The following is a 23,911-nucleotide window of genomic DNA, read 5'->3' on the forward strand; positions in this document are numbered from 1 at the left end:
ATGTATAAAACTTCCATTGCTGAAAATCTTGACTATTTGTATAGTATAAAATTTCTGCTGAAAAGTCAGATGTTGAAAATATAGACTACAATATTTGACTTTCCTTTATCAGAGAAAGACTGCTGCGGCATTTCGGAGATTATGAAATATTCGGATACTTGCTAGTATTCTCATTGAAGTTAATGTTCACAGTAGTGTAAGTATTAATTTATTGTTTAAATCTTTGGAAGCAGGAGTGCTGGCAAATCGTCAAGCTGAAAAAGTGTGATGACACTGTGTTATGTACTTCAGAGACTAAGGCTCATTCTAAACTTTATTTTGTATCAGTCCAACTGGTAATAGAGTTATATAATGATGTTTTTATACAAGGGTTCTTTACTACTCGCAGCATTTTTAGATGCTTTCTGCATGATTCTCATGCTTTAGAAACCCCAAAGAGATTCATGCACTTCTCAGAGGGGTTTGCAGCAGACTACGCTGTCTGAAATGATCTTTCATAACAATTATTTTACCCTAGGCTCTCTGTCAATCTGTCCTTCCTAGATGCTCAGATACTGCATCTAATTTGTACCTAAGGGCATATACAGGAGAATAATACTTCTCATAATGGAATAAGACACAAGGAAGGGTAGAACTAATGTATTTGTTAGTGAGAATAACAACTAGGGATACTCAAGTTCTTTCTTTATTTTAACAAATGTTACATGTACTGTTGAGTAATGTGTATTTGAAGATGATCCCAAGCATCTGAGTAGTCTCAGAACTCAGCATTTCTCATTTAGCACTCTCATAAGCTTTCTTTGTCTTCATATGTTTCTAGTAGTGATGTAATATGTTGGGATGGAAAGCTTTGATGAAAAAGGACCTCATCCCTCTAAGGATGGTATATTAAAGATGTTAGAAAAGGAGGAATTTTTACTGTCATCAAGATCAGTATATACATAAACATCTACTGTACAGATAGATCAGTTTATTTTTCACGTTTATAGTTTTAAGGATTAAAACAAAATTGTAATATTAGTTTTGAGTGATGGTCAAAATGCATCCTCCTAATTGCTTTGGAATTTCCATACTGAATTTTGCTCTCTGGATAACTGAGGAGTAAGTATTTTCACTATAAATTACAAGTTATAATAAAAAACCCTCAAATAATTGCTTTCATTAAGTTGATCTAAATTAAAAGTTTTATGGCACATCTGAAAGTGAATTTGGTATGATTACCCCAGAGCAGTGATTCTTCACCAAGGAAAACTGGTTCCCTCTGCAAAGTCAACAGTTCAAAACCACCAGCTGCTCCTCAGAAGAAAGATGGGGATTTCTACTGCTGTAAAGAATTACAGTCTTGGAAATCCGCAGGGACAGCATTTCTACCCTGTCCTGTAAGGTCACTATAAGCCAGCGCTGACTTGATGATAGGGTTTTTTTTCCTTTTCCAGAGACGTTTACTAATATCTATTGGCATTTTTATTTGTTTGCTTTGGGGAGCTGTGTTATTGGCATCTAGTGGGTTAGAAATGTGGCTCAATAGTCTCCAAAGTACCAGGCAGCTGCCTATAGACAAAGACTTGGTCGGGCCCACATGCTTATTGTGCCAGATTTTGGAAACGTGGCTTTAAAGACTTGCATTGTTATATGGAGTCTACCAGCACCTACTACGCACAGGCATTCTGTTCCTTAATGACAGAGAGTCAAATTGCAAACATAACTAAAATAAAAAGAACTATCTCATAACCGCCAGGAAAGAACTGTGTCTAATCTTTATTTTTAGGGCAACTAATCCAGACTTCTGTCTTGTCAGATAGAAAAATTAGTAATTATGTGATAAGTTAATGAATAAGTGACTGAATATCTCAACACAGAGAAAATAGGCATGTTAAATTATATATGAAGCAATGAATCATGTAGTAGTCGAATGACAGCTAAATATCAATATTTTGAGGACACTCATCAGCATGCTGCTGACAATCTCATTAGCATCTCCTCATGCAGGGACGCATTGTGATAGTCCTGACGATACTCCACAGCCAGGCACCCATCGGTCTCCCTTCCCTGGTCTCCTTGCCTGATACTTCATCCATACAGATACTCTCGCTTTTGCTTGAAAAGGATTTCAAGTGAGACATCCCATCCTCCTAGAATGACCCTTGCACATTTGCTCTGTCATTTAGCATTTAACTTCTTTCCTAAAAGGGCATTTGATTGCATTAGTAATTGCCTGAACTACTATTTTGCCATAATTAATTATTGACTCTATCACTCCCACCTTCCATCTACTCAAATTGTCCAGAGAAATGAAGTCAGAGAGCCAAAAAGGACTTGACATAAATAGTAAACAAATAAACAACTCATGTCATCAAGCCAACATAACAACCCTAACAATCCTAAATGACAGGGTAAAACTGCCCCTGAGGGTCCCTGAGGCTGTGAATCTTTGTGGGAGTACACAGCTTCATCTTTCTTCAGGGGATGCTAGTGAATGCCACTATACCAGCACGGCTCCTTGGATTCTCCACAGACCAAACGCTCACTGCCATCAGGTAAGTTCTGACTCATATCGGCTTATAAGACAGGGAAGAGCTACCCCTTGGGTTTCCAAACGTTTAAATCTTTACCGGAGTAGACTTAATCGGTTCAACCTAAGTAGACTTAATGGGTCTGAACTGTTGACCTTGTGGTATGAATTATATGGAACAATGAAAAGAGACAGAGATAAATAGAAGGATTCATCCAAACCCTTGCTATTGACTCAGAGAGGGCCTGTAGGGCAGAGGAGAACTTTCCAGAGGGTTTCCCAGACTGATGTGTTTAGAGACGTGCATTGCCATATTTTCCTTCCATAGTGGTAGTTGCTCTAACCACCGTGTCACCAGTGACCCACAGCATTGTTAAAGAATACTGGAAACATTATGAACTGTCAAAAGAACTAACATATTAGAAGAAATACAACTAGAATACGCCTTAGGAGAAAGGATGTTATGACTTCAATTGGCATGCTTTAGGCATGCCATCCGGAAAGACCAATTATTACAAAAGGACATCATGTTTGGAAAATTAGAGAGAGCAAAAATGGGGGAACACACCCATGTGATCGATTAGTACAGTATTATTCAATGGATTCAAATGTATCAATAATCACGTAGATGGTGCCTCTTGGTTATACACAGCATCATGAGCTGGAGCAGACTGAATGACAGCTACCAGTATCATGTATCATATGCAGAAGGTTTTATCATTTTACCAATATACATCATTTATGCACTATAAGTCTATGAACAAGGCCCTGCTTCCATTATGCAATACACGAGGGAATATATTCTTAATGAGCATAAGTAACCTCTTCAAGTTCACTCAACACGCACGCGCTAGAGAAATTAATTATTCACCAAAGAGCTTTGCTCTTCCTGCTACACAGGTACTGCCCGCCCTCGCTCGGATGTTGATGTCATCAATAAAACGTGGCAGATGAGGGGCACCACTTCCAGGACGGAACTGCACAATAGACTGAGTCGTTATTCTCCTCGCCTTGATTAGCTTGACCTCTTTCCTAGGGAAGCAATGGGATTTGTCTTGTGAGAGACATAGAAGCTTCCTATGAATCGAACCTGGAATGAATGGGCTAGAGAATGTTCTTCTCAAGGGACTAACTTGTAGTGAAGAAAGAATGACTACCTGTTTTATACTTTGCACATATGTCAGGAGAGACCAGCGCTGGGTAAAGTAGAGGAAGAGTGACAAAGAGAAAGGCCCCCAAGGGTCGACACAGTGGCCGAAATAATGGGCTCAAGCATGTGAGCAATTGTGAGCATGGCACAGGCCTGGCCACGGTTTGGTTCTGTTGTGCATAGGGTCCCTGTGAGTCAGAAATGACTTGATGTCACCTACCAGCACAAACATTTTATTTAAAAAGTCAAAGTCTACCCAATACTGAAGTTATCCTAAGGGAGAGAAGTTGATAATCTCCCTGATGTACAGCAGTGGGTAATGCAGTACAGTTGTAGGGTAACCCGACTTTAGCTCATGCCTTGCAGCATAATCATCATTAGCAACTCTTTTCTCTCTCAAAAGTATTCCAGTCTAAATGGTCACATTTTAAATAGAAGGAATTATGGACAAGGAAAAAATACAAATAAGCAGGGTCATTAGATACAAGTTTGAGATCTGCATTTATGCGATCTAAGGCAAGTTAAATGCAGTGAGCTTCAGTTCCTAGTCAGCAAAATGAGCATAAATACTCATTTACTTACTTTTCAGCATATTGTGTAAAAATAATCTATGTTTAAAAGAGCTTAGAAAATGAAGTTCCATGACGTCATTCATTTTGTACTAAGAGACTGCTACAAAAGGATGCCATTTGAGGAATGCACAGTGAGTTTTCTATTAATAAGATCGTTCTTTAAACAAATACACCATTACTGTAATAGCGCTCCTCACTTATTAGCCACCTCGTCATCCAACATTATCCATTTGTCACGGAGGAAAAAAACCCAAATAAATATTATTATCTGATTATTTTGCACATTAAGGAGCAGTGAGCAAGTGTGTGTGTGTGTGTGTGTGAGAGAGAGAGAGAGAGAGAGAGAGAGAGAGAGAGAGAGAGAGAGAGAGAGAGAGAGAGAGAAAGAAGACACTAAGGTCCATTGACCATTTGTTTTTCCTGGGTTGGGCAGAGGAGCTCAGCAACGTGCAGGAGATGGCTGTGGCTGTGGCTGTGGCTGGCTGGCTGGGCTGCAAACAGATAGTGGGAGTCTGGCTCCACAGAAGTCAGTGGGCTTGTGGAAGGGTGTTTCTTCTTTCAAAGAGACCTCTTTGCCATTCAGTATTTTCCATAGCCTCCAACCGGCCCAGGTGACCAAGCTTCATCTGCTCACTGTGCCAGAAGTCACCTTGTGCCCAAGACCTGTCTCCAGAGCCAGCAGGGCTGGACAGTGGAGATGCAAGGCACAGACTACGTGGAGGGCTGGTGTTAGCCAGGTGAGTGTGGAACCCCCATTGCTCCAAACTCAGCAGCAACCACTGCGCACTACCCTGGTGACTTCCCACCCAGCTGAATGTGCGGTGCGCAGGGAAAGGAAGGGAAGCACACTTACAGCACAGAGCTGTCAGCTGTCTGACGGACAGCGAGTATGAAGGGGGAAGGGCACTGTTGACCAAGACGACAGCCTGACTCCAGCATAATGAGAGACACGTGCGGCAGAGGAGCCCTGGTGGTGCAGTGGGCTATGTGCACTGATTTGCTAATCTCAAGGGCAGCAATTTGAACCCACAACTTGTTCCACAGGGAAAAGATGAGGCTGTCTACTCCTCTTCCTCCTCCTCCTAATAATAATAACTAGTAATAAAGACTCAGAAACTCATGGGGGTAGTTGTGCACTGTCCTATAGAAATGCTAGGAGTCAGAATTGACTATGTGGAAGAGAGTTTGATATATGTATCAGAAACTTACCCAAATCCACTGCCATTGAGTTGCTTCCAAAACATCATAGTTCTAGAGAACGTAGGACAGGGCGGAACTTCCACTTGGGACCTGAAGCTATTTATCTTTATGGGAGCAGGTAGCCTGATATTTGTCTCACGCAGCAGCTGCTTGGGTTTGAACTTCATACGTTGGGGTTAGCAGCCCAACACATAACCAACTAAGCCACCGGAGCCTAAATGGCTCTCATTGGAATGTGTGCCTCTAGAGAGACTGAATGACCAGCTGTGCAACAAGGGGACCACAACACCCTCTTTTGCCAATAATCTCAATCTGTACATGGGCACGTGCAACAACTACTTCTCCGCATCCTCCTTTGACTCGTATGCTTTGTCTCTTACTTCTGATTTGCTCTATTCAGTGGTGGACAAAAGTTCACAGCCAAGTCATGCCTCCTTCCAACCATCATCGAAGTGAGTCTTTACTGGAAGTGCAAGTTCACTGCTCTAGTTTAAGGATTTGATTAAAGTATAAAGCCCAAGCTTTCATAGAACGTAGAGCCTAGTGGACAAGGAATGATTTCACTAAATATAATAAAAGAAACAAACTGTAAAATATATTAAAAATAAGGCACATTCTAGAAAGGAATGTAAAATACCTAATAAATATAAGGAACCATGGTCCATTTCTGTGCAGTAACAATGATTGAGCACATGCTGGAGGATGACTCTAGGTAAAGGAGTGAAGAGTTAGGGAAGTGGAGTTGGTGGGTTTGAGATTGATACTGAAGGACATGCTAGGCAGAAGACACTACATGGGTGAAAGCCCTGTTGAGAGAAAGAACATGACATGCTCAAAGAACTAGACATCTAAAATATTAAAGAAGAAAGTGAATTTAAGCTGGTGTTCAGCAAGGCTAAGAGTTCTGCGAAGTAGGCTTACAGATGAGCAGGAAACAAATCACCCAGGAATGAGTGAGCCACTGTGACCATGTTACTGGCCTTCCCTTTCTAAAGGCGCAAAGGAAAATCACTTGAAGGTGTACTCAGATGGCAACACGAATGTTTCTATGTTCAAATATCTTTCTGGATAGTATCAGGGCGATAGAAGAAAACCATTTGGAATCCATCATTTTTGTTGTTTTTTGTTGCCATTGAGTCGATTCAGACTCGTAGTGCTATTCTGTACTACAAAACAAAACACTGCCTGGGCTCGTGCCATCCCCCCAACTGCTCTTACCTTGGAGCGCATTGCTGCAGCCACTGTGCCAATCCAGCTCACCAAGTCTCCCTCCTTTTTTCCCTCCTTCCACTTTACCCAGCTCCATCAATCAGCATCACTAGACAAAGAAGGACATCTCTTTCCCCAGGGACTGGTTTCTCCTGACAACATGCCCAGAGTGGCTGAGATGCAGTCTCACCATCCTTGCTTCTAAGAAGCATTACGACTGTACATCTTCCAAGACAGACTTGTCTGTTCTTTTGGCAGTCCATGGTACTTTTAGTATTCTTTGCTAGGAGCACAGTTCAAGTGCATTGGTTTTTCTTTGGTTTTCTTTATTTAATGGCCAAATTAGCGTGCATATGAGGTGAAAGGAAATACCATGGTCTGGGCTTAGTACCTTAGTCCTCAAAATAACATCATTGCTTTTTATTTTAAAAACTCTTTGAAGGGGTCTTGAGTAGCAGATTTACCTAATGCAACTTGTCTTTGGACTGCTGCTTCCATGAGCATTGCTTGTAGATCCAAGAAATATAAAATCCTTGACAACCCCAATTTTGTTCTACGTTTAGCATGATGTTCCCTATTGGTCCAGTTGTGAGAATTTGGGTTTTCTTTACGTTGGATTGTAATTCATACTGAAGGGGGCAATCCTTAAACTTCGAAAGCAAGGGCTTCAAGTCCTCCTCACAGCAGGCAAGGGTGTGCCACCCGCGTAGCACAGGTTGTTAATAAGCCTCTTCCAATCCTGATCCCCCATTAGTCTTCATCAAATCCATCATTTTTTTTAGAACACACGAAAAACCATGTTTTTTCAAAACATGCTTTTTACTCTCCCTTGTCTTCATTAAATATTGCTCTCCAACATCTGCCAAAATGCATTTTCATGATTTCCTTCAGGAAATCAATTTGACTCTCTATTTTATGGATTTTTTTCCAACCTGCACTTGCTCCTCAAAGACAAGTTTTAGAATAAAAGTGATAGCTGAAGATCAATTATCTTTTACTGTTTGCTTCCTCTAACTATAAATAACTGAGTTGTTAAATTCACAAGATGTATCTTTAGCAAGTATTTTAACAGTGAAATAATCAGAAGAGGGTGAAAAAACATTAAAAATGTTTATTTATAGCATCTGTGTAATCAAGCCAGTGCAATCAGCAGATATAAAAATGGCACTGATCTAGACTTCATCTCCAACCTTTGCATGATATTTTGGTACAGAAGGACACTTTAAGTCTTTGACCTCTCATATTACACTTACCTTTGTTCAATATTTTAAAAAACTGTCTCACCTACTGTGTCTGAACAACAACCAAATGGACCTCACAACTAAACTTAGATTAAAATATTAACTATTCTTAATATTAGTAACACCATCCAAATTCAGTGAAATATGAAGAAGAGCATATGTTTGTCTTTCAAGTTCCTCAGTTTTTAAAAATTAGAATTAATTAAATTTTTAAAAATTACTTGGGAATTCTCACAGACAGTTTCCTTTTGTTTTTGCCGACTCTCTAGTGTAGCATACATGAATGACACCTGTTCTCATGACCGTTCACCTGGCAGTGCATATTGATCAGCTCAATTCCTTTACTGGCCACTGCGATCTGGCAGTTAGAGAGGAGCTTCAATGGAGAAAAGATGATTTGGATACATGTGTGCTACAGTCTCGGTCACAGCCAGCACGAGGTCCTAAACCACTCATGGTGGCATGAGTGCACTGGAAAATGACACCCTCAAGTTGACCATACAACACAGGAACCCTATAGGAAGGAGGAGGGCTGGACATTTGTATGGGAGCAGAAAGCCTCATCATTTTCCTCTGAGTGATTGGTGGATTCAAATAGCAAGCTCTGGGTAGTCAATGCATAATCCAGATGCTACCAGGCCTCCCACTGATCCGATAGAGCAGAGTCAAACTGCTTTTTAGGGTTTCCAATACTGTGAATACTTATAGGAGCAGATATAATTTCCTTTCCTCTGTGTCATAGCTGGTTTGGAGCTCTGACCTCACAGTGAGCAGCCCAACACTGAACCTGTGGTGCCACTGTGGTTCTGGAGGGTAACCATGCACATGAGCTTTCATCGATGGAATAGTAAGAAGTCAAATGGACTCCATTGTGCAGAGACAATGGCAAAGCTCAATATTAGCAGCTAAAACTAGGCGAGGGCTTGCTGGAGGCAGGACACAGGCTCACTCCCGGGGAGACATTGCAGCTCACAAGACACATGGAGCTATGCTAGTGGCCTGAGCTGTAGGAGCCACGTGGAGAGCCCTGCCAGTGCTGAGATGCTTACACCACCACTGGAGCCACAGGACTCCCCGTTGCCCCCCACAACTGGCCTGCGATCTTCCTGAATTCAGCATCATTTCATGTGTTTCATGAGTCTAAAGAAGACTTCATAGATTGGTATCAGACATATGAGCTAATATATGACCTATGGACTTGATCTGAACTGGGCTGGGACATTTTTCGATATTCAATTGCTCTTGTATATAAAGCTCTTTCTTATACACTTATGAGTGTCTCCATGGATCTGTTTCTCTATTCTACCCAGGCTGACACAAATACATACCCACCCCAACCCTCTAACATTGTATTAATTCCAACTCTTAGCAATAATGTATGGGGGAGTACAACTGCCCCCTACATTTTCCAAGTTATCATTACAGAAGCAGCCAGCCCATCTTTCTCCCAGGTGGGTTTGAACTGCTATCCTCAAGGTTAACTGATTGCCTAACTACATTAAATCACATTAAACCCACTGCCTTAAAGTCAATTTTGACTCTTAGCAAATTTTTATTGTTTCCAAAATAATCTTTACCAGAACAGAGTGTTTATCTTTTGCTGGTTTAGTGACTGATGGGTTTGGTCCACCGTCCTCACAGTTAGCAATTCAACACTACCCAACAGTGCTACCAGGCCACCTTTCCACTACATACAGACCTATGGAAGTCTTTATTTAAAAATCTCAGCTGTGCAAAGGGCATGTGAAGTAGCCCTGTTTGTGTAGTGGGTAATGTGTTGGGCTACTTCCCACAAGGTCAATAATTTGGAACTGCCAGAGACTCCGAGGGGGAAAGGTGAAGATTTCCAAAATTTCTACTCTGGTTTCTAGATCCCTATGAGTAGGAATCAATTTGATGAGAGCAGTTTTGAATTTGAAACTTGTATTGAATAAAATATTCCTGACTGAGTCTACAATAGTTTATTTACAATCAATTTACAGAATATATGTATTTCTTTGAATGGTTGTACAGACAACAACATTCGGTGAATTCGATAAGCTTTCCTTTTCTATTCAAAGTATAGAGGATGCTAACTTGGAAAGAAGAGACCATGTGCTTGGGAATGCCATTTTTATACATTGGGATCAATAAGAGAAGTTGACTATGTGTCCCTGAGAGGTTGTGAACCACTAGATGTTTAGGGGAAATGGCTCATGAACTCTGCAACTAAGCAACCATCAAACATAAGTTTAGGAAAGGCCTAACCATTGCAGGCTTGAGTTGGAGTTCAGATAGATGTGCAGAAAATAGTTTTGATTTAGTTTTTTGCCGTTGGCTTTTCAGGAAGGCTCCCTTAATGGAGACTCAAAGATTTCTCTACAGACCTAAATTTAGACAATATTCTCTCCAACCCTTTATAGTCTCCTTTGGTGGGCTGATCTACATCTGTAATAGCACAATCTGTATGATTGGCTCATACATCACTCTCTTGAGTTTTGTACACGTATAGTCAACTCTATTAGCCATATATCTGCATGAATATCCCCAGGCATACATAATAACCTTAATATTATATATTCAGTCCTGCACTATCGCATTGTCTTAAATTCAAACTTATTCACTTTACATGCTTCTTCATTTCTGTGTCAAGTAGCTCTAACAGAGAACCTAATTCAGGGCATTGGAAATTTTTTTTTTATTTTATTGCTCTTTCTCGATTTCAAGGAGCCCTGGTGTAAGAGGTGGCTGGACAAATGCAGCTCCAAAACCTGACTTGCCCCTATGTGGCCGAGAGATGAGACTTCCTGCTTTTGAAAAGATTTATAGCCTTGGAAACTCACAGCGGAGGTCTGCTCCGGCCTCTAGCATTGCTATGGTTCAGAATTGACTCTATGGCAGCGGGTTGTTTTGGTTTTCTCTATTTCCCTTTCACTCGCTATGCTAATTGTTTACTACAACATACATTTGCAATGTTATCCCTTTGTCCTCTATTTCTGTTTTAATTTCAATGATTTGAAACCTGACATCTTTCAGTATATTCTAAGTACATATCCTTATTTTTTAGTTTTATATTGTGCTAACCCATTCATCAATGTGCCTATGTTAGTCTTTCAAAGAAAGACATTTCAACATATTACATCTCAGGTCCCAATTTTTATGGTGACCCTTTATTTTAACTTATTAAAATTGCATTATTACTTTATTTTACTTATATTCTACTAATACATTATATTTAATAAAATAACATACATCATATAAATAGAACAACATGTATCAATACTGGGAGGGTGGAGAAAAGGTGGGGTAGAAAGGGGGAGCTGATCACAATGATCTATATATAACCCACTCCCTGGGGGACAGACAACAGAATAGTGGGTGAAGGGAGACATGGGACAGTGTAAGACATGACAAAAGAATAATGATTGATAAATTATCAAGGGTTCATGAGGGAGAGCAGAACAGGGATGGAGGGGAAAATTGAGGAGCTGATACCAAGGGCTCAAATAGAAAGCAAATGTTTTGAGAATGATGATGGCAACAAGTGTGCAAATGTGCTTGACACAATGGCTGCATGTATGGATTGTGATAAGAGTTGTATGAAGCCCCCAATAAAATGGTTTAAAAATGATTAAAAATAAAAAGAACTACATGTATCAACATGAATTAATCTCAACACACTAGTGAAAAAAATCACATTAGAGTTTTTCTTTAGGATTTCCAAAACACACAGTCATAGTGCACGTTGTCTATGAACATAAAGAATGCAGAAGTATGACAATGAAAAGCAGTTGAGAAAATTGTGTACAAAGGCCTCCCCAGCGTGGCTCCCTCTCGGGAGAGGAGAGTGGAAAAGAATGCCGTTGGGAACTGGCAAACCCTGGCGGGCAGTGGGAGCTTAAGGAGCACAGAGCGTGTTTCAATGATAGCCCAGAATCTCACCAATGAGAGGATGGAAGCTGTCACACATGAGCATGAGATCTCCTCCAGTCTCCAGTGCTGATGAGCTCTCAGAGTGAGTCAAGATTCATAAACGTAACACAGTCCCAATTGTTTATCCACCTACACAATTTCAACAAAGTTACCTGAGGCAGCAGAGGGACATGGGTGGTGCTCGATTCCAGCAGAGGGACATGGATGGTGCTCGATTTCACGTCAAGCAATCTGACACTACGTATGCCCCAAGCAAATTGCTCATGCTCACTAAGCCTGTTTCTGAATGTGTCCAATCATAAGTAACACCAAGACAAGCTACACAAAATGAAAGGCTTAGAGCACGGATCCAGGTGGTCCCTTGATTGCAGAGTAAAAATAGCTGCTACATACAGTAACTATTTCATAAATGCTAGGTTCACTTATTTTTATGACCCTATGTTTCCTCCTTTCTCCTCCCTTCCTAAGCTTCCTTCATAACCAAGCCTCACCAAAGCCTTCAAAATCTGTCTCCTTGACACCATCTTTCTTAATTTTTTTAAAATTAGTGGTGTCGTGAAGTATTTGTTTTTTATGAGATTGACGGACTTTGGTGAGCATTATATCTTCCTAATTCATCCATGTCATGAAGTATTTGATATTTTCATTACTGATTTTTAGAGGCACATATTATTCCACTGAATGTATGCATCAGAATGTGTTCATCTACTCCTTCACAGAAAGGCTTTTTGGTTGTTTCCATGATTTAGTAGCTTCCACACTATTGTAGATAGTGCTGCCATACATGTGCATACATCTTTCTGCCTTTTCTTCTTTACTTCTTTGGGGTCTATGCAGAGTGGAGAGTGGGCAGGGTGGTATGGGACTTGCATGTACTTGAAGAAGTGACATATTGTTTTCCATGATGGCTGTATAACATTGCAATTCTACCAGCAGTGTGGTTTATGCTTGTTTTATTCTCTTCACATTCTCGCCGGCAATACACGCGAGGCTCGATCACATGTGTAGCATTGCTCATTGGATACTGCATATGCAAGATTCATTTTATAAGGATTCACATTAGACTATTTAATATTTCCTGGTAGCACTCTATAATCTCTATATTGTTTCTGAGTGTTTTAAAGAACAAGAAAAGAGATTTGTTATTTCTTTTTAGATAAACAGAAGCTATTTTTTTCTCTTCATAAGAGTTATATGGGCATATAATATTTGTTACCAATTAATATAGTACAGGTGGAATACTAGTAGGTATACTGTTTAATCAATATTAATTTCTTTGCAACTGTAGAGAAAAAGAAACACACATAGAGAAGTCTGTCCTAAATGAAACTAATGTTAATTGCTTATGTAAAAAATATGCAGTTTGCTCTACAATCAGTCCATGTCATGTTAGGGACATCCAAGGTATGGGCTGTGCACCATAAAGAATTTACTTAAAAGTAAAAGCTTAAGAAAGGAGTAAACTATTTTTAATAACCTGGAAGAACCCAGCTTCAGGTAAATTGTACTAAATTAGTAATAAAGCCTAGAAAAATCAAGCATCTTATTCAAGATGTAATTGAGGAACTAGCTTCTCACTAATAACTTGAAAACATTATGTGATACACACTCTCATGACTGAGACAGAAAATATGGGCAAAATATAGCAAAGGACGATGAAGAAATGGGATGTCTCAGCTAACAGAAAGGACAGTGACCGGGGTCTTCTCAGTGTCAACTAAGCTCACATGGAAGACACATACCAACATCTGTGATTCAAGTAATGGAAAAAGGACGGCGTGTTATCAGAGCTCAAATTGCGAAGTTCTGTCTTGCAGAGAGATATGGATGGCAGTGAAAGCCCAAACTGCCTTCCTCTCATCTACTTGGAAAGTAAGCCTCCAGAGATTCCTCTCTGACCATAAGTGAGTGATGGGAGTAACCTGGTTATTGGACAGACAGTACTGCAGAGACAAGTATTGCAGATTAAAATTATATATCTGATTTGAATGGTTCAAACCTTATCATTTGATTCCCTTTCAGATACATTTTGGACTTGATCTGGGTTTTTTTTTTCCTTTCCCTGCTCGCTGGCTCCTGTGTGTTCTGACCAGACCAGTCGCTCTTCTTGAACTGTAGCTTCAGTGCTGCCCTCTGAAGTGAATTCTTCTGGGTGATCTGGTTTTTAATATTTTCTGTGTTTTTGTTGTTGTTCAAGATCAGGGTTTATCTCTGTTATGTTTTGTTATTGTTGGTAGCATTCTTGACTCTGTTAAGTATCTTTCTATGTTTCCAGTGTTTGAAACTCAGGTTGGTGATTCGATAGAGACAGTAACTAGAATACGGGCTCCTCTGGAGTATTGTGGGGGGGGGGGAGAGGGGAGGCAATGCGGAGGGAGCTGATATCAAGGAGAAGAAGAAGGAAGAAAATGTTTAAAACATGATTGTGGTAGTGAATGCATGACACTACTCGATATGAATGGTGTGATGTCTGGATTATGTCCTAATAAAATGATTTGAATTTCTAGTAACATAGATTAAGAACGCGGGCATATATTGGACATATCACTAGAAAAGCAAAGTTATGTCAAGTTAGGCAAGCTTAGGACTTTCTTTGTGCTCTTACAGAAGATAATCAGCTTAGACAAAAGTAGTAAAAAACTAAATTCAAACTAACGAAGAAAAATCTTTGATTTGTAGTTAGGCAGAAAGGGTAATTACAGCTGATGAAGATATATGCTTCCAAGATTAACCTGAGACACAACCAAGCGGTAGTCCAAGAGTCATGGCTAGGGATGAGAAATGTTCTCTTATTAGGGGTCCGATTTAAGTCTGCCTCTCAGAGCCCAGTGATTTGGTGTCATCGTTTTTTATTTTTCTTTCTCACTTTGGGTTTTCGCAATTGAGATATTAAATGTTATAGTAATAGAAATCACAGTAAAAATGAGAATTTCAAATTAGCATGAAAAACAAAAAAATGTCAGAAAATTCCAACATCAAGGCAAGCATGCAGAATAAGGGGATTAAGAAAACAAAAAAGAACAAATTAAATTGAACAATATCATTTGGAAAGAATTATTTTCTTTAAAATATAGAAAAATGTGTGGTAAATATGAATAAAAATTACATTATTGTATGACAATCATTTTGAGTCTGAACAAAGATGTCACATTGATGATTAAAGTATGTCTGACTCAAGTCATAATATTCCAATCGTCTCATATGCATGTAAAGGCTGGAGGGTGGAGAGGTACGACAGGAGGAAAATTGATGCAATTTAAATCACAGCGTTTGTGAACAGCGTTAAAATTACCACAGACTGTGAGAGAGCGCGCGTCTGTGCCAGAAGTACAGCAGGCTGTCCGGCAGACGTGAGGAGGCGACACTGTCTCGTGACTTTGTCTCATTACTCAGGCGACCCGGAGGGGGCAACAGTGGGGAAGGAAATTATTCCTGGTAAAGTGTAAGATCAGCAAAAGAGTAAATGGAGACCCTTCGGTCGCTGGATGATTTTCTGTCAATTTGCATTTATGGAGGACGGGAGTCTAACCTGTCCGTCAGATTGCAGTCAGATGATGCCTCCTGGGAGGTATGACCTTTTCACAGGGCAGACGCTGGGACCTTCTCTTTTATTTTTTCCACTCCTTTGCCTTTCTGTTTTCTGGGAACTCTGGTTGCCTCTTGTGGCGGCCCAATGTGGGCTGCCTGACCCAGAGAGCTCCCAGCACCAGACTCTGTTTCCACAGCTTTGGATCTCCTCACTCTGCTGCACCCAACAGCCTGTGAGCTTCCTGCTTCATCCTTCACCTTTATGAGTCAGTAGCCTGCAGGCTACCTGAGGCTGAAGAGGGCCTTGGCTGGCATTGGCCTTGTGGACTTGAGTTGGACTGGACTGAGGTGCCTTTTGGATGGAAGATTACTTCTGGAACATAAAGCTTTTCTCTTATGCAGATGAGTGCCATGGAACGGCTTCTCTAGACAATCCAGCCTAATACAACCTTCAACAAAATAGATCCACCCAGTGCTGCAACAGTGGACTCAAACATAAACACAATTGAATTGTGAGGATGGCATAAGATGGTGCAGTGTTTTCATCTGCTGTACATAAGGGTACTGTGAAAACTCAATGGTACCAAACACCAGCTACAACATATACGGTTTATTGTTGTTAACATCTGTCAAACTGGTCCCAACTGAAGGTAATTCCATGCACACAGATCTAAATATTGCCTGGTTGTGTCTCATCCCAATGGTCAATTACAGCTCAGACCGTTGTGATCCACAACATTTTTCTTGCCATGTTTTCAGAAGTAGATCACCGGCCTTTTCTTCCAAATCTGGCAGATCTACAAGTGATCTGCTCAGCCTTAAAGCAACAGGTAAGCCTCCATTGACAGACAGGTGGTGGGTGCATAGGAGGTGCCTTAGAGTGCACGCTCCTCTATGAAAGACAAGAATTCTACCACTGATGGCCAAGAGACAGAATTATTATTCTTTAGAGAGCATGAGCAGGAACAGTTTCTCTGGAGAGGTAACTTTTGATCCTCATAAGAAACAAGGAAGAGAGCAAGTAACAGCAGACTTCTCTTCTGAGCAGAGAGAATTGCTAGTTTAAACCCCGTGTAGTCAGAGCAATCTTGAAACGTTTCAGACTTCTCTCGGCCGCCAGTCTGGCTACAGTGGTGCAAACAAGGAAGAGCGAGTAAGCAGACGGAGTTGAAGATACAGGCATCCTGGGGCATGATAGCTGTCATGTGTCTTTTGTTGTTAGGTGACAATCCCAAGTGACCCTGCGGGACATGGTAGAACCGCTCTCCTGCACTTCTGAGCTCCAGTGGCACTATATCTGTTAAGCATTGGGCTACTTTCCGAAAGGCTGGGAGTTCAAATCCATCAGCGGTTCTGCAGGAAAAACAGGCTATCTGTTCTAGTGAAGACGTATGATCTCAGAAAAACCTACATATGGTTCGTGTGGGTCAAAGTTGACTCCAAAGTAGTGGTTTAAGTTGGGTTGATATTTATGGGACCAACTGGGCAGATCTTTCTCCCAGGGAGCCACAGTGTAAGTTCATCTTTTCAGTTACCAGCTACGCATACTTACTGTCGAACCTTCAGGGCTTCTTATGGTTCCTGGACAGAGTGAACTTTTTTTTCTTTATTTTTGTAAAGAGATACTCTGTCAAAGGGAGAAAAATTAAGGGTGCTATTTCAATGGTTTGTGGGAGAGGATTTTTGGTACAGGTTTAAAGGTGGTTAGGTTTGGGAGAATAAGTAATGTCATGACAAATGATATTCAGATTGTGGAGAATGAGAAGAATCTAGGCTGACTCCTGGATTCTTGTGAGCCAAACTGGATATATAAAAGTTCCCCTTATTGTGACGGAGAAGTGTCAAGGAGGAACTTTGGAGGGGGCAGGAAAATGAAAAGTTTTGTTCTGCGTATAAGAAGTTAAAATTCCTGTTGGATGCCCACAAAATGATGTTGAATAATTATTTTGATATATGATCTCAGGTAGGATATCTTATTCTCATTAGAAAAACAAATAAGTGATTATCCAGTTAATTTCAAACAAAGGAGAATATAGTCTGAAGTTAAATGAAAAGACTTAAAGGGGAATATTCTGAAAGTACAAGTCCATTGCATTTTATTCTAATTTTTCCATGAACATTTGAAGCCTCTTCAAATGTTACTTGCAGAATGTTTTTTCCCAAACTGTTTTCAGCTTACTTCCAGCTACAGTTGTCTCCTCTCTGTTTCAAAAATTTGTGATTCCTTGGTCATTAGACGAACATATGATGATGTCTCCTAACTGAGCAAGCACAACACAAAAGGTTCCCAACTAGCTATGAGTAATTTATGCGTCTTTCCATACTCTAAAAATGTATGTTCTTTTACTGTGTCCATACAGCCCACCCCAAGAATATTGAAAACAGAAAATGAGGGGAAATGGGTACATTCGTTCCACAGAACAGAGGCTAGAACTATAATAAGAAAAGTTATTTTATCAATATAGTGTTTTCTGCTAGATAAATACAATTTCAAATCAAAGTAAAATGTGATGAATCTAATTTATTTGCCTGAGTCTGCCTTAAAACTGACAGAAGCAATAAAATGCTCACAAATCCATTTTGGCCTAAGTTTCTAAATCTGTAGAGAAACCAAAATCTTCAATTGTGAAACAATATAAGAACAAGAGAATGATAGAGATTCAGCATTATAAAGTGGTCAAAGATGGACATTATCAAGCAGTACTCATTTTAAGCAATAAAACCATACCCGGATGTACGTGGAGATTTGGACACTGTCACGAGTCTGTAACTGAGCACGTGACTTACCAAGTGGCTGCCCTGCGATGATCCTGGCATTTTCTCCGGCAACTGCAGCTCTCGCGTGCCGTTCGCTCATGTACTGTACAAACGCGTAGCCCTTGTGCACTGAGCACCCGACGATTTTCCCATATTTCGAGAAAATGGCTTCAATGTCAACTTTCTTGACAATGGCGGTGTTCAGATTGCCAATGAACACGCGAGAGTTGATGGACTTGGGGTCGTTCTTATTGGTGACGTTGCTGGTCTGTGTTTTGCCAGTCATGGTTGGCTCACTTTTTTTTAACCCTTAAAAAATAAAAAAAGTAAACAATTAGATTGAATAAATATCACTGGCTTTTCACAGTTTTCAATAATGACTCAGGTGACTTCAAGTCCTTAAGTATTAAATTTCTTTTACTGAGAAGAAAATGTATTAATATAAATGGTGAACCTTATTGAGAAGAAAATGTAAATGTGGCAGAGAAATTTTCATAGCAATTTAACCTATAGTTGTATGTAAATTTCTGATGGATTCATTCAGAATTCAGCCTTGTGCAGTCATTAAACATTTTATAACTATGTTTGTTTTTAAGTTTGTTTTGAAGGTTCAAATTAGCCACCTTATGGTATCAATAAAAAATATCCAACTTCCTACGTTTAGATGGTCTGTGATATATAGTAATGTCCTTCTAGCTAAAATTAAATACTTGCATTTTTGCTATGTTTTCAATAATTAGCTATATCAGCTCTTTAATTACAAGAACATTCCTATCAGAAACGAACTCATTCCATTAATTGCTGTAGAAGAGAAAAAATGTATTAAAAATCAGAATATCAATTAGAAAATTTCACATACGTAAAATATGACTTTGAAATTAAATGAGGGATATAACCAGAATTAATTCTGTGTGCTCTTGTTAATTGAGCCAACAGCGCATGTCAATTTATAAAAGCATATGTAGCTAGTGCTCATCAGCGATTAGCTAATTAGTAGACTGGGTATCTGTGATAGAATTTCTACTCTCAACCTCATTTTTTATCCATTTAACTAATGGCTCCTATGTTGACTAAGGACTCTTAGTAGTTCCAAAAAGTGTGAGCTTGGCAGAGTGTTTAATTCTGGCTAATTAAACACAATGCAATTTTTCTAAGTGCTCGAGCATTTACAGGTTTATTTTTTTTCGAGGTCCTAAAATTCATTCATTCATTCATTCAACAATGTTTATTAAGCACTTATTTTTGCCAGGCATCATTTTCTAAGGCACTGAACAAGTTAAAGACAAACTACATATTGAAAATAAAATCTCACCATGGGCTCAGGTTTGACATTGGTAATGGTTGATGAATATTAGCTGATTGATGCACTTTTTCAGGGACAAATTACAGTTTTAATTGATGCCTCTTCTCGAAAATTCTATTGCTTTAAAGATAATTAATAAGCGCATCTGATTTTTTAAGAAAATCATTTTAAATGCCACTTCTAAATTACATATCAAAGTAGTACAAGCCTTAAAGACATGTAAATTGGATATGCTGGAAAATGTACTCACTATATATTTAAAGCAAGTACTCCTGAAATCAAGAGCAATAAAGTAACATAAGAATGTTCCAAATTAAGCTGTTCATTATTACTTCTTGGATTATTAAGCTTCTACATCGTTTTGCACATTCAACATTCCACATGTCATTATAGTGAAAGTCCATTTAAAAAATTTTTAGTTATGCAGATAAAATTTAAGAATATGGCATCAGTAAAAATAAGGATTTACCAAGTTTTAGTGGTTCTTTGATTAGTTATTGAACCAAGGTCAGAAGAGATAAAAACTATGTCTTTTTAATGTTGCAAATTGAACAACTGCACACTTCAAAAATAAATGCTCTAGGAATCAATGGAAATAAGAAATGTCTAGGTAAACGTTTAAAAATCAAAGCAAATCATCATCCTGTGTCATTTAATCACACTGAGGGGAAAATAAACTACAGTTGCAATTTTTTTGTCTCCAGAATGAACTGATAACCATCTTTTTTATTAATCTAGGTTAAGATCAGTAATAAAATTTATAGCAATCACATTATTTTCTTATTGTTCTTCTTGTGACAATATCACAGGACTATTTTTAAAGATAAACACTTCTTATGTTTGATGTTTTATTCCTTAAGTAGTTATACATTTGTTAGAATTCAAACAAGAGTTGTTAGATTAGGTTACACCCATGGTTTATAGTGCGCTGTTTTTGACGATGCACTGACTCTAATGTAATTTAAGGAAAAGCTATCGTCTGACTGAACACTGTTCTCGTCAACATGCTACTTCTGACTTCATCTCTTTCTGTAGAGAAATTTTATGGTGATTGCTCTAAGTTGCCATCTTATTAATGGTTTTTTTTTTAAACTAGTTGTCAACACATGGAAACTCCACTGTGTGTTACAGAAGCATCCTGCCCCACAGAATTTTCAATGGGTAAATTTTTGGAAGTATATCACCAAGTATTTTCCCCAGAAGGTTCTGTGTGGACTTGAACATTCAACCTTTGATTAGCATAAAAAGTTGAACTAAATCAAAACCAAACTCACTGCCAATTCTAACTCAAAGCTTAATGGCTCACAATGACTTTAAAGTCAATATGTACTTACTATATATAAAAATATAATCTAACATTTAAGTTTCTTTTAGTGTTTGTAATGATCAAAGAGTTTTTATTGTTGTTCTTGTATGATTGCCCATGATAATCGCAAAATTCTCTAGAAATCAAGTGGAATCTCATAGTATATTTTTTTAAGTTGTGCATCTCTCTTACACACAAATATTTAATAATTGAAATGTTCCAATGAAAGCGAAATAATATAAGTTGGGTTCTTCTTGATTTAAACAACTAGGAAATCAGATGAGTGTGTGGAATAACTTCTTTTCCCTCCAGATTTTAAACTAGAGAAAGTTTAAGATGCTGATACTTGAGAGAAAGTAAATAAAGAACATAATGTCTAAGATTAGCCCAGCGTTCTGCCTGAAAGGCCCATTAGAAGCCGTGGAACAGAGAGGGCTGTTTCAAATAGAGGCTGTAGTCTCCGAGTGGAAAGGAGCCTGAGACCAGGGTTTAGACAGTCTCACTTTCATGAGACATAATTTTACACAGAAGGGAACGCTACAGAAAGAGCACTCCAGAAATCCTGCTAGTGTGTCCCTTGAATCACTGCCAAATCCTAAGACAAGCATGTAAAGGACACAAATCTAGGGGGGGGGATTGAAAAGCTATTGGAAAGCTTTTAGCTGGGTCATTTCCATAGCCACAAGAGCCATGATTCATTTAAGTTCTTACCATAACAAAATGGAGAATACCAATTGATCCCTTGAATTCTTAAGCTTTGATATTAGAAGTAATGAGTATAAACTATTCCTAGAGTAAAAGACACTCATGAACCACACTATAAAAACTCATAAAAAAGGTCTGAAGATGCTCAAACTAAATGAACATGGCCTAACTTTGTTAGATCAAAGCACAGAATTTTTTAAATTGAAAAATTCAGACACTGAACAATATGAAATATACTATCCTCAGCATCCCAAGAACCTCCCAAGAATTATAAAAATATAGACCACAACCAGGGAAAAAGTTACCAACATAAAAACCATCTTCTAAAAATTAGAAATATAATCCCTGAAATAAAAAATAAAGGGTTATAAAGTGTTTAAAGATAACTGGAATTAAAAACTAAGTATTTTTTTCAATAAGCATTTTGAAGCCCCCTTGCCTTGAATGCATATTACAGTTTATAATGTTCTGTGGAAGAAAAGATTGGTGACTTTGAATGAGTAGAAATAGGGAATATTCTAAATGCAGCATATTGAACAGGCCTTCCGTGAACTGTGTTGCAATAGTAAGCTATTTATTATACGTGTATCTGTCATCCCAAAAGAGGGACAAGAAAATAATCAAAATCATGACCAAGCAGCTTCCAAATCTAATAAAAATTACAACCCCACATAGAAACAGAACCAGTGGATTATTAAAGAAAACCAAACAAAGACACATTGTGATCATATTACTTAGAAACGTCTCCACAGTCTAAGAAGAAATGGAAACTATACTGATAAGGAAGAGACGTATTTATGAAATAGATAAGTATTCCCCCCTAACCTTAGAACGTGTCGGTCTTTAAATTAGAAGTTTGGCTAGAATTAGGGTAAAGTGTCTACGAAATCTAATGTACAAAGTTGTAAATCACCACTGTCCATTACAGTGCTGTGGGTTGATAGAAATATTCTGTATCTACTGGCATCAACAAACCACATGTGGCTTTTGACCACTTTGGATGTGGTTAATGTGATGACTGAGAAACCAAGTATTTATATTCTTAATTAAAATAAGGGTTTAGGAGAGGAGATGGGTCAGTCAGGGTGCGATGCAGTACCGATGAAGAACACAGCTTTCCCCCAGATCCTGGATGCTTCCTCCCCCCAACTACTATGATCTGAATTCTACCTTGCAGGACTGGATAGGGCAGAGGCTGTACACTGGTACATATGAGGGCTGGAGGCACAGGAAATTCAGGGTGGATGATACCTTCAGGACCAAGGGTGTGAGGGGTGATGCTGGGAGAGTAGAGGGTGAGTGGGTTGGAAAGGGGGAAGTGATTACAAGGATCCACATGTGACCTCCTCCCTGGGAGATGGACGGCAGAGAAGGGGGGGAAGAGAAACTCCGGATAGGGCAAGATATGACAAAATAATAATCTATAAATTATCAAGGGCGCATGAGGGAGGGGGGAGCGGGGAGGGAGGGGAAAAAAAGAGGACCTGATGCAAAGGGCTTAAATGGAGAGCAAATGCTTTGAGAATGATTAGGTCAAAGAATATACAGGTGTGCTTTACATAATTGATGTATGTATATGTATGGATTGTGATAAGAGTTGTATGAGCCCCTAATAAAATGTTTTTAAAAAATAGAAAAATAAAGGCAACTATTCAGTGAAAGAGAGATCAAGAGATCATATCCACATAGGGGGCTAGAGAAAATTGTTTTTAATGGATTGAAATCTGAATTAAACACAATAAGACATAGCAAAGAATTCAAAGGGCGTACAATTAGTCACTTTTCAACATTTGTAGAAGTGTAGTTTTCCCAATGTTTTAAACTCATCTATTTGAATGTTTCCATTAAATGAACTTGTATAAAAATTACTTAGGTTTATAATTAGGAAAGGGGAAATATTAAACAAAATCAACCTATGAATTGTAACCTTTCCTGTTGGGCAATAGAGGTAGAGACCCTTCCGACTGGGCACTTCTGTGTTGTGCCCACATGGGGACTCTGGCCACCTCTTTGTGGTGTCCACATGGGGACTCTGGGCACCTCTGTGTGGTGCCCACATGGGGACTCTGGGCACCTCTGTGTGGTGCCCACATGGGGACTCTGGGCACCTTTGTGTGGTGCCCACATGGGGACTCTGGGCACCTCTGTGTGGTACCCACATGGGGACTCTGGGCACCACTGTGTGGTGCCCACATGGGGACTCTGGGCACCACTTTGTGGTGCCCACATGGGGACTCTGGGCACCTCTGTGTGGTGCCCACATGGGGACACTGGGCACCTTTGTGTGGTGCCCACATGGGGACTCTGGGCACCTCTGTGTGGTGTCCACATGGGAACTCTGGGCACCTCTGTGTGGTGCCCACATGGGGATTGTGGGAGAGCAGCAGCCTCATCTTTCTCTGGAGCATATGCTGGTGATCTGAAAATGCCTACCTCTCAGTTAGCATCTCAATGCATCTCACACTGCACCTCTGGGGTTCCATTGTTGGGCAATATGAACCAAAATTATGACAATA

The 23,911-nt window shown here is 39.4% G+C and overlaps 1 protein-coding gene across 1 annotated transcript in view; it reads right to left on the reverse strand.

Moving 5' to 3' along the window:
- Positions 1-18,383, reverse strand: part of RALYL (RALY RNA binding protein like) — a 446,351-nt gene extending 427,968 nt beyond the window's left edge. The window contains exon 1 of the mRNA XM_075549530.1: positions 18,112-18,383. Coding sequence (XP_075405645.1) covers positions 18,112-18,367 — 256 coding nt within the window. The 5' untranslated portion in view covers positions 18,368-18,383. The remainder of the gene's footprint in view (positions 1-18,111) is intronic.
- Between the last annotated feature and the right edge of the window lie 5,528 nt (positions 18,384-23,911).

Source organism: Tenrec ecaudatus, chromosome 5 (assembly GCF_050624435.1).
Source record: "Tenrec ecaudatus isolate mTenEca1 chromosome 5, mTenEca1.hap1, whole genome shotgun sequence".
Classification (NCBI taxonomy): Eukaryota; Metazoa; Chordata; class Mammalia; order Afrosoricida; family Tenrecidae; genus Tenrec; species Tenrec ecaudatus.